General features: G+C 41.5%; 1 protein-coding gene across 3 annotated transcripts; it reads left to right on the top strand.

Moving 5' to 3' along the window:
* The first annotated feature begins 1,669 nt into the window (after positions 1-1,669).
* On the top strand, positions 1,670-17,394 carry LOC112226837 (dual specificity protein phosphatase 22-B). 3 transcript variants are annotated; one of them, XM_024391435.2, is made up of 7 exons: positions 1,674-1,771; positions 13,376-13,409; positions 13,599-13,681; positions 14,518-14,567; positions 15,564-15,638; positions 16,060-16,231; positions 16,870-17,394. In XM_024391435.2, exons 1-7 carry the CDS (start codon positions 1,688-1,690, stop codon positions 17,020-17,022), a joined length of 651 nt encoding a protein of 216 aa, XP_024247203.2. In that variant the 5' UTR covers positions 1,674-1,687; the 3' UTR covers positions 17,023-17,394. The 3 variants fall into 3 exon arrangements, with proteins under 3 accessions (XP_024247204.2, XP_024247203.2, XP_024247205.1); XM_024391437.2 differs by lacking the exon at positions 1,674-1,771 and adding an exon at positions 11,938-12,361; XM_024391436.2 differs by lacking the exon at positions 15,564-15,638 and having other exon boundaries at positions 1,670-1,771.
* The last annotated feature ends 58 nt before the right edge of the window (positions 17,395-17,452 follow it).

Here is a 17,452-nt window from a genome sequence, read left to right as displayed (position 1 = left end):
GGCAAGGTGACTGGGAATATGGCCAAATAAAAGCAGTGTAGTTATTCCCTCCATAAGGCAATCAAACAGGCAAAATGTCAGTACAGAGTCGCAATTTAACGGCTCAGACACAAGACGTAAGTAGGCAGGGTCTACAGACAATCACGGACTACAAAAGGAAAACCAGCCACGTCTTCCTTCCTGGACAAGCTAAACACCTTCTTTGCCCGCTTTGAGGATAAGACAGTGCCACGCTTTGAGGATAACACAATGACACAGCCCGCTACCAAGGACTGTGCCTCTCCTTCTCTGTGGCCAACGTAAGTAAGACATTGAAACAGGTTAACCCTCCTAAGGCTGCCGGGCCAGATGGCATCCCTAACCGCGTCCTCAGAGCATGTGCAGACCAGCTGGCTGGAGTGTTTACGGACATATTCAATCTCTCCCTATCCCAGTCTGTTGTCCCCACATGCTTCAAGATGTCCACCATTGTTCCTGTACCTTAGAAAGCAAAGGTAACAGAACTAAATGACTATCGCCCTGTATCTCTCACTTCTGTCATCATGAAGTGCTTTGAGAGACTAGTCAAGGATCATATCTTTTCTACCTTACCTTACCTGACACCCTAGACCCACATCAATTTGCTTACTGCCCCAATAGATCCACAGACGATGCAATCGCCATCGCACTGCACACTCCCCTGTCCCATCTGGACAAGAGGAATACCTATGTAAGAATGCTGTTCATTGACTATAGCTCAGCATTCAACGCCATAGTACCCTCCAAGCTCATCGTTAAGCTCGAGACCCTGGTTCTGAACTCCGCCCTGTGCAACTGGGACCGGGACTTCCTGACGAGATGCTTAATCGAGATTTTTAGATAGTAGATCTTATATATAGGATATGTTTCTTCATTTATAACACTGTCGTGATTTCCATGTATTCATGTTACAGAGATCAGCACATCAATAACCTTCCATGTAAGACATCCTATAATCAATTAGGCTACACATTGTGTGTGTGGGTGTGTGTGTCCATGTCCTGTTTTGGACAATAAATATAAAATGTACATGTTATCTGACAGAGTTGATAATGTTGTGGTGCTTTTGTTCTGTAATAATATGTGTAATTGGGGGGGTTACCTACTTTTCTTTATCAACTTTTTTTTACCGACCTCAAGACTCCATGTGTCTATTGAACTACATTGATTGGTTGGGGTATATCGGTGGCCGTGATAAGGGCCTACTCTTCTTACATAGGCAATGGACAATATAATCATAATCATTGCCAAAGGTGATTCTAACATGTACTGACTCAGGGGTGTGAATATTAATGTAAATGAGATAGTTCTGTGTTTCAATTTCAATAAATTTGCAAACATTTCCAAAAACATGTTTTAACTTTTTCATTATAGGTTATTGTGTGTAGGGTGAAGGGGGGCAAAGAAAATGTAATCCATTCAGAATTCAGTCTGTAACACAGCAAAATGTGGAATAAGTGAAGGGGCATGAATACTTTCTGAAGGCACTGTAGCTAGCAAATCTTTCCTTGACGTTCTTCTCCCCAGCACCACTTTACTCACAAAAGTAAAACAAGAATGCAGGAAAACCACGGACTACCACTTAGCAGTATGTTTTGTGTACATTTTTTGAAACTTTTTTAAGCTGTGTTGTTGTGTATCCTACAGGGCACTCTGTCCCAACTGCTGTATGGTCAACCTGCTGTATGGAATATTGACGATGTGCTTGAGCAAGCAGGCTGCCTGCATGCAGAGAACTATTACTGTGCAGCAGGTAAATATTCCAATCCAAGTTTTATCTGGAACTGATATGCCTACCTCCTATTTAGCTATTGAAATAAAAATAAAATGAACGCATGCATTATGTTAATTGCTTAAAAGCTACAAGGGAAAAAATAATAGTCATGATAGTTATTTAGTCCAATTCAGGGGTATAAAAAAAGGGTTGTGTAAATTCTGGTGGATTGTTGTAGGATATTGAAATAAAAGACAGAGGCCTGCATGTTATTTGTTGAATTCTGAAAACAAATTGAGTTAATCATAATAGAACTTCAAAACAGCATTCATTGGAACAGAAGACAATGTGCAGCACAATAAACAGTACAATTAGCTAACACACATCAAAGATGACCATCAGAAGCCAACATCAAGCGATCCGATGTCATTAATTAAACAACCAATTATTTAATTGTACTGCAGTTTTACTGTATTTTAAAATGGCAGTGCATTTTTTGTAAATGTATCCTGTATTATTGTGCATGTTTATCTTACATGTTGGTAGCCTAGAACAAATGTTATGGAAGTGAGTGTGCCCTTTTCAATTGGGTGGACTGCAACTACGTAAAACACTGGCATAGCCTGTAGCAAAAGCAAAAGCATTTATAGCATCAGAGATTTTCTAAATTAGGGACCATCTCTGATAGCTATAGGGCCATAGAGACTGTCACAAATGTTGTGCTTTTAATGAACTAGCAAATTCCATGACTTGGGGGTGAAATATATCACATTTCTTTGTTTAAAAAAAATGGGTATTTCAACACCTGCCGAATAAAAGCCTAAAATTGCCCTACTCCTGAAAAATATGATTCTGCCGGACCTTGGAAGAGCTTGGTCCGCATGAAGCACCCCGAGTCCCCCAAGTCTCGGATTTATCCCATTGTGTTGACTGGGTACGTTATGCCACGATACCCTAATCTGCTTTTGTTGCACTCTGCCAGCTGATGTTTGCCAAGTGCTGAATCATACAAACCCTGCTGAAAAATAACTTTAATAATTGTAATGGTTCGAGTGTCTTACATGCAATGGGTGTATGGCCCACGAACAATATGCCCATGTTTATATAGATTGATGTCTATTAATTGAACAGCATTTATATAACTGGTCAGTTGTTCAATCAGATTTCAACCAGAAACCAGATATCAACCAAAAAGACGTCTTGAACTGTTTGTGATCTGCTTATAAGACTTCCAGACCAGATTTCAACCATTTATTTTGGGTGGTTTATGTTAAAGTGTGAATGCAGCTGGACATTTTGGTTAAAGACAGACTCTTAGCCTGTGCCGTAGGCTAGGTTACACACAATGATGTCACAGTTAAAACAACTTTTTTGGTTCCAAAACAATTCACATGTTCATGGAATTACTTAGCTATGGATGTTCTTGCATATGTTGAGTCTTGACAGTGTTTGCAACATATGTAACAAATGTTGTTACAATCCGAATATCTGTGACTGATTTATATGCATTAATGTGCATCATCCACGTGTATATTTATTGATCAATAGCTGCCATGTTGTTTTAGGTACTAGTCTGGGAAATATTGCTTTGAGAGAGATGTGTCCTTAAATGACACGTGTCAATTGTCGTGCAGAGCCGTCATTCAGTGCCAGAGGAGTATCGTTTTAAGTGTTTTTCACAAAATAAAAAATTGCGGAAAATCCATCATGGCGGACCAGAGGCAAATATGTTCCTTGTGAGGAGAGGGATTTATGTGCTCTGTGTCCTAACCTTAGATCAAATGGGGTGAGGGGAGTTATAGTGCCCCTATCTGGTCAGTCAGTGTAAATGTTGTAAATGCCAGATCTCTATGACAGGTTTTTGTCTAAATCGGGACAGTGCTGTCTGAGCTATTGTGTCATCCACAGTCTCCTTCCCGATTTGATTGTGGGGGACAATAAAGATAGCGCAGTAAAAATAGACCACTATCACCACCTACTGGTGGAATACATTTTCTCACAATTAATCTACCAAAGTGAATATAACGTCTTACTACATAGGCCGATGCACAACCACACACCTCCTGACTATTGGGAGTTGCACATTATAGGGTGATTGTCATTCTAAAGATCTATCTTTTTCTAAGTATTACAGCATACTGCTTCAAGTCACCTCTCCAGCCTACAGTATAACAGAGAGTGTTGTGTGGCACTTCCTGTTGCTGCAACATCATATTGTTAGGGAGCTTAGAAGACCTGTTGGCGCTGACCGCAATGATATTTTGTGTGTGTGCGTGTGTGTGTGTGTGTGCGTGCATGTGTGTAAGAGAAAGCATGTGAGAATGTGAGTGTGTGTGTGTGAGAGAGCGAGAGAGAGAGAGAGAAAACATGCATACACATACAGTGCATTCGGAAAGTATTCAGACCCTATACCTTTTTCCACATTTTGTTGCAATACAGCCTTGTTCTAAAACGATTTCCCATCATCAATCTACATACATTACTACATAATGACAAAGCAAAAAGAGGTTTTTAGAAATGTTAGCAAATGTATTACAAATAAGAAACAGAAATACCTTACATAAGTATTCAGACCCTTTGCTATGAGACTTGAAATGAAGGTCACTCTGACAGAGCTCCAGAGTTCCTCTGTGGAGATGGGAGAATCTTCCAGAAGTACAAAAATCTGTAGCACTCTACCAATCAGGCCTTTATGGTAGAGTGGCTAGGCGGAAGCCACTCCTTAGTGAAAGGCACATGACAGCCCACTTGGAGTTTGCCAAAAGGAACCTAAAGGACTCTCAGACCATGAGAAACAAGATTCTCTGGTCTGATGAAACCAAGATTGAACTCTTTGGCCTGAATGCCAAGCGTCACGTCTAGAGGAAACCTGGCACCATCCCTAAAGCATTGTGGTGGCAGCATCATGCTGTGGGGATGTTTTTCAGCGGCAGCGACTGGGAGACTAGTCAGAATCGAGGCAAAGAATAACGGAGCAAATACAGAGAGATCCTTGATGAAAAGCTGCTCCAAGAGCACTCAGGACCTCAGACTTTCAGTATGTATTTATTTTCTGAAATTTGCTAAGATTAAAAAAATTAAAAATTAAAAAATGTTTTTTGCTTTGTCATTGTGGGGTATTGTGTGTAGATTGTTGATGATTCTTATTTTTTAAATCCATTTTAGAATAAGGCTGTAATGTAACAAAATGTGGAAAAAGTCAAGGGGTCTGAATACTTTCCAAATGCACTGTAGAGGAAATATTGATTGTGTGTATGTGTCTGTCTGTGAGACAGTAGGCTAGCCTAATTCTTGAAACGTGTACCATCCAATATGGATGTGAAGATTTTCTTGATTGCTCAGAGAGAGAGAGGGTCATGGTCATCTGAATCATGTAGGCCACTTTACCACAGCCTGGCTGTTCCTGGAAGTCAATGGACATTAATAGATAATGGGTCATGCTGCGCAAGCATATATCAGCCATGGCATTGTGAAAGACAGACTGCACTAGATTGTTTTTTATAAGGATCGTTACCAGAAGGTTTTGTTTTTGGACACCGTCTCAGTTTGACTTTTTTATGACTACTTTAACCTTTTCGACCTATCAAGTAATGACATACAGTATATCAACGACACTTATGACAGTGAAACACACAGGCAGCAAATGTCATATAATAATACAACATAAAAATAGCAAACCCTAAAATAACCAGAATGTTTTAAATAATCTATTTCAGAGTACTTTACAGACAGTAACAAATACACAACAAGACACTTTCACTTACCGTCAGTATGACTCAACACAGCCAAATCACACTGAATAAAAAAAAAAACGCAGTCACAAAACAAGAGAGATTATGATCCATTGATAAAATAAGATTTTCTCTGAAACCAGGATGGGAAACCACCTGAATTGTTGCCCATCTGACTGTGTGGGTGACATGTGACTCGACTGAAACATGCGGAGTTAGAACCTAGGCCTAGATCTGGAGTATGATGTACGCTGGAAACGCCCCCGGCCTCAGCTTCATTCTCTTTCTGTCCCCACACTAAAGCCACAACAAAGTATTTCACATCATCATTTGCTATGGCTCTGGCTTCTCTTTCATGAGTCATGGTCATTACGGTAACCCTGACGTTCCACTGTTTTACTGGATCTTATCATCTGCCATATGTAACAGAGTTAATCAATTTGGTTTAAAGACGCGCAATGCAGAAATCGCTCTGCTATTTCCTGGTTGCTAAAATTCTAATAGATCGCCTAATATCAGTTTATGTGACAAACAAGCAAGTATAGTGTAGAGAATCCTTGTACTTTCTAAACTGATGTGAAATATATTTTCCATAAACAAAAATCGTGTATTTTCAGCTGTTTGAAGCTGGTGTATAAAACAGAAAGTAAAAGACGCACAAGTTAAACTTAAGAACAGGCAGCATAGAAATAGTGCACATAGAACAAATCTAACGCTTCTTAGACTTGCTTTCAATGGGAATGACAGATACAGTATATAACACACATTTCTATGTGAATTTGGTCGGGTTGCCCAAAAAGTTACATATTGCAGCTTTAATCAATACAATGCCTTCAGGAAGTATTCTAGCCCCTTTACGTATTTCACATTTTGTTGGTCTGGTCTCTGTGGTTGAACCTTTGTTTGAAATGTGTGGGGTACAGAGATGAGGTAGTCATTCAAAAATCATGCAAAACAATATTATTGCACACAGTGAGTCCTTATAACTTATTATGTGACTTGTTAAGACATTTTTTACTCCTGAACTTATTTAGGCTTGCCATAACACAGGGGTTGAATACTTCTTGACTCAAGACATTTCAGTTTTTATTAATTTTACATGATGGGGTATTGTGTGTAGGCTAGTGACACAACATCTCAATTTAATCAATTTTAAATGTAGGCTGTAACACAACAAAATATGAAAAAAGTGAAGGGGTGTGAATACTTTCTGAAGGCACTTTAAATGTATGGGTGTAGTCAATGCATCACTGTCTATCTAAATGTCTACTTTGTATAAGTTAGCATTGTAACCACTTCGGCCCACAGCAAAGCTCTTAATACGTTTGGTAAGCATTTGATTCAAAGCAAATAACCCTCAATGTTTTTAAGCTTCTGGTCATGATGTAATTACAATTATCACACAATATATACACAGAGTACAAAACATTAGGAATACCTGCTCTTTCCATGACATAGACTGACCAGGTGAATCCAGGTGAAAGCTATATTCCCTTATTGATGTCACTTGTTAAATCCACAATCAGTGTAGATGAAGGGAAGGAGACAGGTTAAAGAAGGATTTTTAAGACTTAAGACATGGATTGTGTATGTGTGCCATTCAGAGGGTGAATGGGCAAGACAAAATATTTAATGGCCTTTGAACGGGGTATGGCAGTAGGTGCCAGGCGCACCGGTTTAAGTGTGTCAAGAACTGCATCGCTGCTGGGTTTTTCATTCTCAACAGTTTCCCGTGTGCATCAATAATGGTCCACCACCTAAAGGACATCCAGCCAACTTGACACAACTGTGGGAAGCATTGGAGTCAACATGGGCCAGAATCCCTGTTGAACGCTTTCGACACCTTGTAGAGTCCATGCCCCGACTAATTGAGGCTTTTCTGAAGGCAAAAATGGGTGCAACTCCATATTAGGAAGGTGTTCCTAATGTTTTGTACACTCCGTGTACATTAGTTGTCTCATATTAAGATAGAGAAAGACATTGGCAGCATCTCACTACTTTCCACATCTCCAAAATAATAAGTCATTTAATTAAGAGTGATAAACACATACGTAGAGCTAGTGGCTTTTAACTAAAATGCATTTGTATGTTGTGAAATTGAATACTTTTGTTTTGACACTGTGTCGACACGTTCATTCATTGGTTGAGAGATCTTTGACTGTATAGGTATGGCCTACCCATAGCGTCTATGGCATAGACGGTAAACAAAAAGTGAGTAAGAGTACCGTCCTTAATTTGCAGAGCGCAGACCTCTCTAGATAAGAAAACACTACATATCCCAGGAAGCATTGGAAAGATCGGGAGCTTTGGCACTGGTGATGGGCATTCCGGCTCCCAAACTGCTCTTTCAACAAAATATGTTTTGTATTTTATCAAGTCAAACAGTTTGCGATAGTTTGTCTATGATTGGTGTTAAAGCAATTCTAATTAAAGTATTAAATGAAATCATACTCTACCTTAACCACAATGTATTTAAAAATGCATGGTTTGTTATGAAAAAGAATGCTATTAAACATTTGCCTTTAAAGTTGAACTTTTTAATGTATGTAAACAATGTGCATATAAATCTGACCATTCAAAACGAATACAATCTAAACAGCATAATAGAATACTGCACCATATCAAAGAAAAATAAATAACAATGTGCAAAACTGCAGCATCCCACTTAAAACATTAAACTGGTCCCTTTTTTCTCTCTCTTCTTTATTGCCATGTTATAACCAGCAGCATACAGCAATGCTGACCATATTTAGCTTTTATCAGAGATTTGCATTCAGAAATGCAAGCTGCCTCACTTTCGAGGGGCTGATGCGGTTTCTTCTCTCTGTAATTATTTGTCCCGTTTTCGAGAAGACCCTCTCAGAGGGAAGGGTTGTGGCCACTATGCAGTCTTCCTGTCATGACTATAGTAACCCATGGGTAGAAAGAGGCTTTGCTCTTCCATCAGCTCAGAGGATCTGCAGATCTTGGAGGGGCTCCTCTAAATAGGATCGCACCTCCATTATGGCATCTGCTGAGGGATTCCTTCATGCTGCATCCCCAGTTGCTCTCTCCTCAAACAGCATCCAAACAGAAGACGTTTGTGGCACTACTGCTGGTGCTTCTGCTCCATCTGATCCCTCTTCTTCCTGTTGCCCTGGTGCCTGAGCCAGCTGACTGCTGGGGCTGTCCCTCCCTGCTGTGGAGGTTATTCTTTGAAGAGCCTCATCAATCGCTCTGGCATCACTGAAGGCTAACTTCTTACACCTGGGGTCAAGTGCAGCGGTTTCTGATTGCACATGATTATATTCCATTCTGTACAACTTTCTGTCTATTAATGGACATAGGGTGTCCATCAACTCTGTCACATGTCCTGTGGTTACATTTGCTTCTCTCTGGCAGCTGGCTATGATTCGCTGCAGACCCTTACACAGGAGTATCAATTTTGAGGCTGTCACATAGCTGAAAAGAGAGAACAGTAACTTATTAGTTCATGTTTTGTCTACTGATACTATATTCTCATCTACTGCTTATATACAGTGGGGACAACAAGTATTTGATACACTGCCGATTTTGCAGGTTTTCCTACTTACAAAGCATGTAGAGGTCTGTAATTTTTTTAATCATAGGTACACTTCAACTGTGAGAGACGGAATCTAAAACAAAAATCCAGAAAATCACACTGTATGATTTTTAAGTAATTCATTTGCATTTTATTGCATGACATAAGTATTTGATCACCTACCAACCAGTAAGAATTACGGCTCTCACAGACCTGTTAGTTTTTCTTTAAGAAGCCCTCCTGTTCTCCACTAATTACCTGTATTAACTGCACCTGTTTGAACTCGTTACCTGTATAAAAGACACCTGTCCACACACTCAATCAAACAGACTCCAACCTCTCCACAATGGCCAAGACCAGACAGCTGTGTAAGGACATCAGGGATAAAATTGTAGACCTGCACAAGGCTGAGATGGGCTACAGGACAATAGGCAAGCAGCTTGGTGAGAAGGCAACAACTGTTGGAGCAATTATTAGAAAATGGAAGAAGTTCAAGATGATGGTCAATCACCCTCGGTCTGGGGCTCCATGCAAGATCTCACCTCGTGGGGCATCAATGATCATGAGGAGGGTGAGGGATCAGCCCAGAACTACACGGCAGGACCTGGTCAATGACCTGAAGAGAGCTAGGACCACCGTTTCAAAGAAAACCATTAGTAACACACTACGCAGTCATGGATTAAAATCCTGCAGCGCACGCAAGGTCCCCCTGCTCAAGCCAGTGATGGCCCGTCTGAAGTTTGCCAATGATCATCTGGATGATCCAGAGGAGGAATGGGAGAAGGTCATGTGGTCTGATGAGACAAAATAGAGCTTTTTGGTCTAAACTCCACTCGCCTTGTTTGGAGGAAGAAGAAGGATGAGTACAACCCCAAGAACACCATCCCAACCGTGAAGCATGGAGGTAGAAACATCATTATTTGGGGATGCTTTTCTGCAAAGGGGACAGGACGACTGCACCGTATTGAGGGGAGGATGGATGGGGCCATGTAGCGCGAGATCTTGGCCAACAACCTCCTTCCCTCAGTAAGAGGATTGAAGAGGGGTCGTGGCTGGGTCTTCCAGCATGACAACGACCCAAAACACACAGGCAGGGCAACTAAGGAGTGGCTCCATAAGAAGCATCTCAAGGTCCTGGAGTGGCCTAGCCAGTCTCCAGACCTGAACCCAATAGACAATCTTTGGAGGGAGCTGAAAGTCCGTATTGCCCAGCGACAGCCCCAAAACCTGAAGATTCTGGAGAAGGTCTTTATGGAGGAGTGGGCCAAAATCCCTGCTGCAGTGTGTGCAAACCTGGTCAAGAACTACAGGAAACGTATGATCGCTGTAATTGCAAACAAAGGTTTCTGTACCAAATATTAAGTTCTGCTTTTCGGATGTATCAAATACTTATGTCATGCAATGAAATGCAAATTAATTACTTAAAAATCATACAATGTGATTTTCTGGATTTTTGTCTTAGATTCCATCTCTCACAGTTGAAGTGTACCTAGGATAAAAATTACAGACCTCTTACGTGCTTTGTAAGTAGGAAAACCTGCAAAATCGGCAGTGTATTAAATACTTGTTCTCCCCACTGTACATATATAATACTGGATTAAATAATGATGTTGTAATAACTGCTTACGGTACCTGTCTCCACTGATCTCCACAGTGACCTGCTCAAAGGGTTCCAGGACTCTGCACACCTCCTCCAACACCTGCCATTCCTCTTCGGTCAGAGCAACAACAGGTGCATTGACAATGGCCAGGGTAGAGATGATGGCATCCTTTGACTCAAGAAACCGCTTCAACATATAAAATGTTGAATTTCACCTTGTAATGCAGTCTTGTTTAGGCCTCAGCTCAGGCATCCCCATCTGGCGTTGTGTAGACTTTAGTTTTTCAGCACCTACTGTGCTCCTGTGGAAGTATTCCACAGATGCTTTCACTTTGTCCACAGTGGGCTTCATCACCTTCAGAGCATCTCTTACAATCAGGTTGATTTGTGGGCAAGACATGGATGATTGGTCCATTTTGAAATTTTCATTGGCTTTGCTTATGTTAGCTGCATTGTTGCTAACACAACAGACCACATTTCCATCTACTTGCCATTCTCTGGCCACTCTCAACAGTTCCTCTGCCAAGTTCTCTGAGGTGTGTCTGTCGCTGAACTCAAAGCAGTCCAGTAGACAGCTAGACATCAAAAAATCTTCAATGAAGTGACATGTAACTGACATGTAAGAAGTGGTTATCCCTGATGTCCAGCAGTCAGTGGTAAGGCATACTGCAGTCGCTTTTTGTACTCTTTCCTGCACTGAAGCCTGTGTGCTCTCGTACAGTTGTGGAATAAGTGATTTTGAAAGGGGTTTCCTGCTTGGAATTGTGTACATTGGATTTATAGACTATTGCTATAATTTCTAAAACCTCTGTCCTCCACAATCGAAAATGGCTGAAAATCGGTAGCAATGATTTTAGCCAATGCAATATCAATTTGGCCTTGTTTTGCTACAGACATAGACTTTGACATGAACTGGTCCATTGAAGACTGCGTTGCTGTGGGTCGCGGAGTAGGCCTACTTGACTGAGTGGGTGGAGGTGCTGGCTCCACCACTATCACTAGCAGGCCCGCTAGTTTCTCGAAGCTCCGCTACAGCTAGCTTCACAGTTGGGTGCACAGTTCGCATATGCCGGTGTAGGTTGTGCGTAGAACCAGCTTTATGAGATTTTGTTTTGACAAATTCTACACTTTGCTCTAACATTGTCTACATTATTAAAATGCATCCAAATGCTACTGTGCTTCCGAATAATTTTCCAGCTGTTGTTTTCACAGCTGTCCTTCCTCTCTTTCCTCGGCTGCTAAAGTGTGTGACTGTGAGTGAGTCGGCTCGGCCCTCCCTCACGCATCTTTGGTTCATTGGTTGACACTGCGTGTCTGATTTACAGGAACAACAGATTCTGAGCAGACAGTCAGAAAGAATGTGTGTGCGCATGAGCATTTAGGCCTATATTATTTTATAATTTTTTTCGATCTTTGAGTTAGTTAATTCTATTCATTTAAATATTTTGATTATTCATATTTTTTTTAAATATATATTTTTAGAAATAGATTCGGCTCTTCTGATATGCGAGCCAGCTTCCAACGTTCACCTTCAAGAGCCGGCTCTTAGAGCCGTTCGTGAAAGACCCATCACTATTTGGCACCACCACGCTGTTGCGGACTGTGTGAGGTCCTCGCTCGCAATTTGGGGAGCTTTTGGGAAAGCCTTTGGAGAACTACTTCTCGAGACAAGAGTGCAACAATAGTTTACGTAATTTTCCTTCCATTCGTTGGTTTTACAGACGTATTTGATTTCAATGGGTAATGGGCTCAATAAGGTATGTTATTTGTTGAAATATAGCCTATCTGCATGCGCTCATATATACTCGGTCTTCGCGTACACTAGTTCGGCAGACCGCAGGGTTTCAATTAATTATACGATGTCGATCAAGAACGCGTAGTCAGCTGTGTTTAATGTGTGCGTTCTATTGCTGCAGTAAAAACATATTACGCCTAATGTATTATATTGAATCAGGTATACATTTGCGTCATATCATTTCCACTTTATGCCATAAGATTGTCACTTTGCTGCTCTATGTACTGTACACTTGAATTAATCTAGGTGTCTTTTCAAAGCAGCTTTCACACACACCCGGTCTGTAGGCGTTGTGCTTTTATATTCCAACTCCTTGGCTACACAGTGGACAAATTCCATCGAAAACAAACCACATGGTTTGGTGATATTACTTGTTCTGGGTGTAATGCATTGCTGTGTGTTATCACATACTGTAGGCTACATGTCATGAATACTTTAGCGATTGACCTTTTCAAAAGTTGGCTTGGTACTTGTTGTACACAACAGGCGTCATCAACTCATTTCAATTGGAAAATATTTCTGCAACCCTCATCGGTGTTATTCCAGCTGCGGGATGAGGGATAAAGACTTTACCACGCACGCACGCACACACACACACACACACACACACACACACACACACACACATTAACATTTCTTATTATCACCATTATTTTGTGCGGAGTCAGAGTGACACGTATCAGTTGCCTGAGCTCACTCTCCTCTGGTATTTGGTGTCAAACTAAATATACCGTCCCTGCACCTCCACGTTGTCTTTCCTTGAGTACACAGGCTATATATTTGAGTTTCGTCTTTGATGTCAGTAATGGTAGAATAAGCCAGGGGGCTTGTATTTTGACTAGTAATATGGCTACCTAGCCAAGCTATTTGGGTAATGATTTTAATGCGTGCTGTAATTATGTTAGGTTTATGTACACCAGTGAATGAATGTAAACAAGAGGTCACACATTAATATTCTATGCTTACCTTCCCATAGGTCCTGCCTGACTTGTACTTGGGAAACTTCAAAGGTATGTGTTTCTTCCCCCCACTCTACTGGTCAAAGGCTTGAGCTAAGGACAAGACAAGCGTCCTCTGTCACTGTTTTCCCCTTCCAGTACATTTCAGTGGCACATTCATTTTGAGAACATTCTATGAATATTTCAAGATTCGAATGAATATTTCTAGTTTGTCATTCGATACCTTTTTTCCTCTCACAGATGCGAGGGACAGGGAACAGTTAACGAGGAACAACATCACACACATCCTCTCCATCCATGACAGTGCAGCCCCTATCCTGCCGGTAAGAAAACACTTCCCAGGGCGCCATTTACTAGAACGAAGCTAAATACCACCTCAGAAATGTTTTACGCATGAGGCCATTATATGAATGAATGTACACATGATGTAATGATAGCCGACGCATGCATTTACACACGTTCATTCATGCTTATCCCGTATCATGCACTCTTAAAATCCAGTTTTGAAAAAAATCCAATTTAGATGGATGTCAAACATATCAATCATGTTTATACCATCGAAATATGCGCGCACAGTTTGTTTGAGGAAATTAATTGCACGTATGACAGTCATGGGAAGAGTATGGTGCGTGTTTTCCCCTGGACCTGTCTGTCAGGTAATTCCCGACTGCAGTATGAGAGTAGGGCTTAGCGTGTAGCATTAGACTATGCCCCATCCCAAACCAACCAGGTTCTCATGACTTCAATAGAAATCATCTGTTGGAGCCTGTATGAGCTCTGTGGGAGAGTGTAGGTGGGGGATTAGGCAGAGAGGAGTTTCATTTGAGTTTCTGACCCAGTGCTCTGGCTCGAGCTTGTGTGGAACTCGGTGTTCTCGCATTCTACTACTGCCTCTAGCAACTAGCAAGGTCTGTCCCCTTCCAGCACTTCCTCACTACAGCTGCAATCACACCTTCACAAACACAGCCTATAGGCAAGGCCCTTGTGTGTAAGCTTACATAATGGTTCTTGCTGTTTGCAGAAACACTTGTAAGACTGAGGATTCAGCATGGATGTAATAGTGTGTAGTGAGTGGTGTTTCCAACGATCCTGTTGTCCGACTTTGCCTATTAGATTGTGATTGTGTTAGACCGTTTAACAGTTGGCCGTTGTCCTGCAGGGGATGACTTATCTGTGCATCTCAGCAGCAGACCTGCCCACACAAAACCTGTAAGTACCCAAATACACAGCACCACACAGTGCTCAAGGCTACCGGGTACAGAACAGAACAGCACAGGACTGAAGCGAGGTAGACCATTCATATCCATTCTATCCGGCAGATACACTCTGTGTGGGCGTCTCTAGTTCATGTTCTATTGGTATGAAAATGATGTGCTTCACATTCTCACCATTTAGCTGTGAATCAAAGCACTGAATAAATTACTAGATGACAAGGTGATTCAGCCTCTTATTTCTTATTGAGAAATCATGGAGGGATTTTTACACACTAAGATTAAGACACAAACATATACAGAGATGTACTGAGCACTCATACCAACATATATTATACATACATACATAGATAGGTGGACGGATAATGCTGAAACACACACACACACACACACGCACACACATTTACTCTGGTTAAGTGCGTAGAATGCAGGAGGTCTGGTCCTCTGATATGCAGGAAGGAACAGGAAGTCTATGGTTCTGTACTGCAGTGTTGCCTTGCCCATCTGCACTGTGCCTCTATTTTTACAACACTCCCCAAAACGCACACACACACACACACACACACAGATATCGCTGTCATTAACCCCTGTTACCCCCACTCCTCGACGCTCCAGTGCGGTGTGAAACCTGCAGGCAAAATATGAAACTGGCCCTGACTAACCAGAGATGGAGACAGACAACAGTTTCTCATCCTGGTCTTGTCAGGAGGATAGATGGATGGTCCTAGAGCCTAGTAGAACACACCCATCCTCACCCCTATGGCCCTCTCATCACGCATACCTCACCGCTCGCACACCCTTAACCACTCATTACCCCAGTTTTTATGACTAGGGAGGGGGCACGTTTTTGGGCAACTTAAGTGTTACTTGTCCTATGTGCTTTCTTTTCCACAACTGATACAATTGTGTTACCATTATGGGAATGGCAACTGGTTTGTAACTTTTTTATGACCTGCTTATGACCTTACATAACCTGTATTTGTGTCATTCTCAGGAGAATGCACTTTAAACAGAGCATCATGTTCATTCACGAGTCACGTCTCAAAGGAGAGGGTTGTCTGGTCCACTGGTGAGAAGCTTTATCAAATACAAAACAACTTTATTTGTCCAACTGCTACTGTATCTCTGGGTTTAACTGAGTGCTCACAAGTGAACCCATGTGTGACGATGGTAAGCAGAAGACAGATAGATAACGCAGAATGCTATTCTTGAACTTCCCCAAACAACAATCTTGATTTGAATGTATTGTGTTTGTTAAGCTATCTGAGGTATATCTGGTGAGGTTGAGGGTCTTCTGAGAAATACAGAGGAAGACCTTCCTTGATATTCATTCTCTAATGTTGCCTCCACATCATACCCTCCTTTGTTTGACTTCCAATTCAATGTATTGTCTTTTAATATGGCCTTCTGCTGATGTCATTTTATCTCTATCATGGCCATACCCACTCCTATCCATCTCTCCTTCACCATCCATCCCTCTCTCCATGGAGCCTGGCGGGTGTGTCTCGGAGTGTCACCCTGGTGGTGGCCTACATCATGACGGTTACAGGGCTGGGCTGGCAGGAGGCTCTGGCTGCTGTGAGGGTGGCTCGGCCCTGCGCTGGGCCCAACCTGGGCTTCCAGCGCCAGCTCCAGGAGTTTGAGACCAATCACGCTGACCAGGTCAATACAGAAGGGGATAGAGGAAGGATAGATGGGAAAATGTCATTCTTGGAGGAAAATGGAAGTTCTATAAAAAGTTACTTATCATTAAAAAGGAATGTGTTAAAGTTCCAATGCAGCCGTTTTATCTCAATATCAAATCATTTCCGGGTAACAAGTCGTTTCCGGGTAACAGTTAAGTACCTTACTGTGATTGTTTTCAATTAAAATGGTCAAAAAGGAACAAGAAAAGCAATTCCACACATTTTGCTATCACATTCAGTCCGGGTGTCCGTTTGGTAATCTGGCCATGTTTCGAACACTCTTTCTTATTTGTCTATTAACTCATTTACCGACTGGTGATGTCATCAAAACTCCATCCCACCAAAATAGGCTGATAATTCAGGTGGTCTTTTCAAGCAGCTCTTACACTAAAAGGTCATTATCATCATTTTCACAATTTCACAGTATTATTCCAGCTTCATAATGTGGAATAAAAAACACAGGAACATTCCCATTTTTGACTGCACTGGGCCTTTAAGCATTAAAGCCTACAGAGCGAGGAGTCAGACTATGCTGTAGTTACTTTAGAAAGAGAATACACCTGCCTCAATAGACAATAATATTGACATACTGTATTTTGTTGTATGTCTCTGCAGTTCAGGGAGTGGCTTTGGCAATTATACAAAGAGAGGCCCTTCAACGACGAAGATGACATTCGCATCCTGTTGGCCAAGAGTTTCAAACCCAATGGGGTGGGGGTGGAGGTGAATGTTGAGCCGTCCACCCCTCCAGGATTGCAGGGTACCTGAGATCCCTTATCCAGGTCTGAAGGCTTACACTGTGGGATGATACCACTCTGGCTCCTAGAGGGTGGGTGGGGGGTTCTTTCTCTGTCGGTACGCTGTTAGACCAGTCTCTCTCTCTGTTGTTGTCCCTCTACTGGGGGAGGATGGATCGATGGATGCACCATTTTGAGAATGTTTATTGATGTTTTATTATGGCTAATACCACTGGTTTTATTACCCCTAATTTATGTACAGTGTTTAGTTATATATGGCACTTTCAGCATTTGTACTTGTTTTTCTAAACCTCGAAAATGTATGATATTGTTGTCATGTCATTTGTTCCTACTTGAAGCCACGTCAGCTTTTTGTGCATTAATAAAAGGATTAAAGATGAAATTATGACAGATGAAATGGTTATTAACTACCGGTAGGTCTGCTATGCTGTCAGATACAA

The sequence above is a fragment of the Oncorhynchus tshawytscha genome, linkage group LG28 (genome assembly GCF_018296145.1).
Source record: "Oncorhynchus tshawytscha isolate Ot180627B linkage group LG28, Otsh_v2.0, whole genome shotgun sequence".
NCBI classification, from domain to species: Eukaryota; Metazoa; Chordata; class Actinopteri; order Salmoniformes; family Salmonidae; genus Oncorhynchus; species Oncorhynchus tshawytscha.
This window is presented reverse-complemented; position numbering and strand designations above follow the sequence as displayed.

Coding starts and splice junctions, on each gene's coding strand:
- LOC112226837 (XM_024391435.2), top strand. CDS start 1,688: ATGGTCAACCTGCTGTATGGAATATTGACGATGTGCTTGAGCAAGCAG. Junction 13,410..13,598: donor GTACTTGGGAAACTTCAAAG/GTATGTGTTTCT, acceptor TTCCTCTCACAG/ATGCGAGGGACAGGGAACAG. Junction 16,232..16,869: donor AGACCAATCACGCTGACCAG/GTCAATACAGAA, acceptor ATGTCTCTGCAG/TTCAGGGAGTGGCTTTGGCA.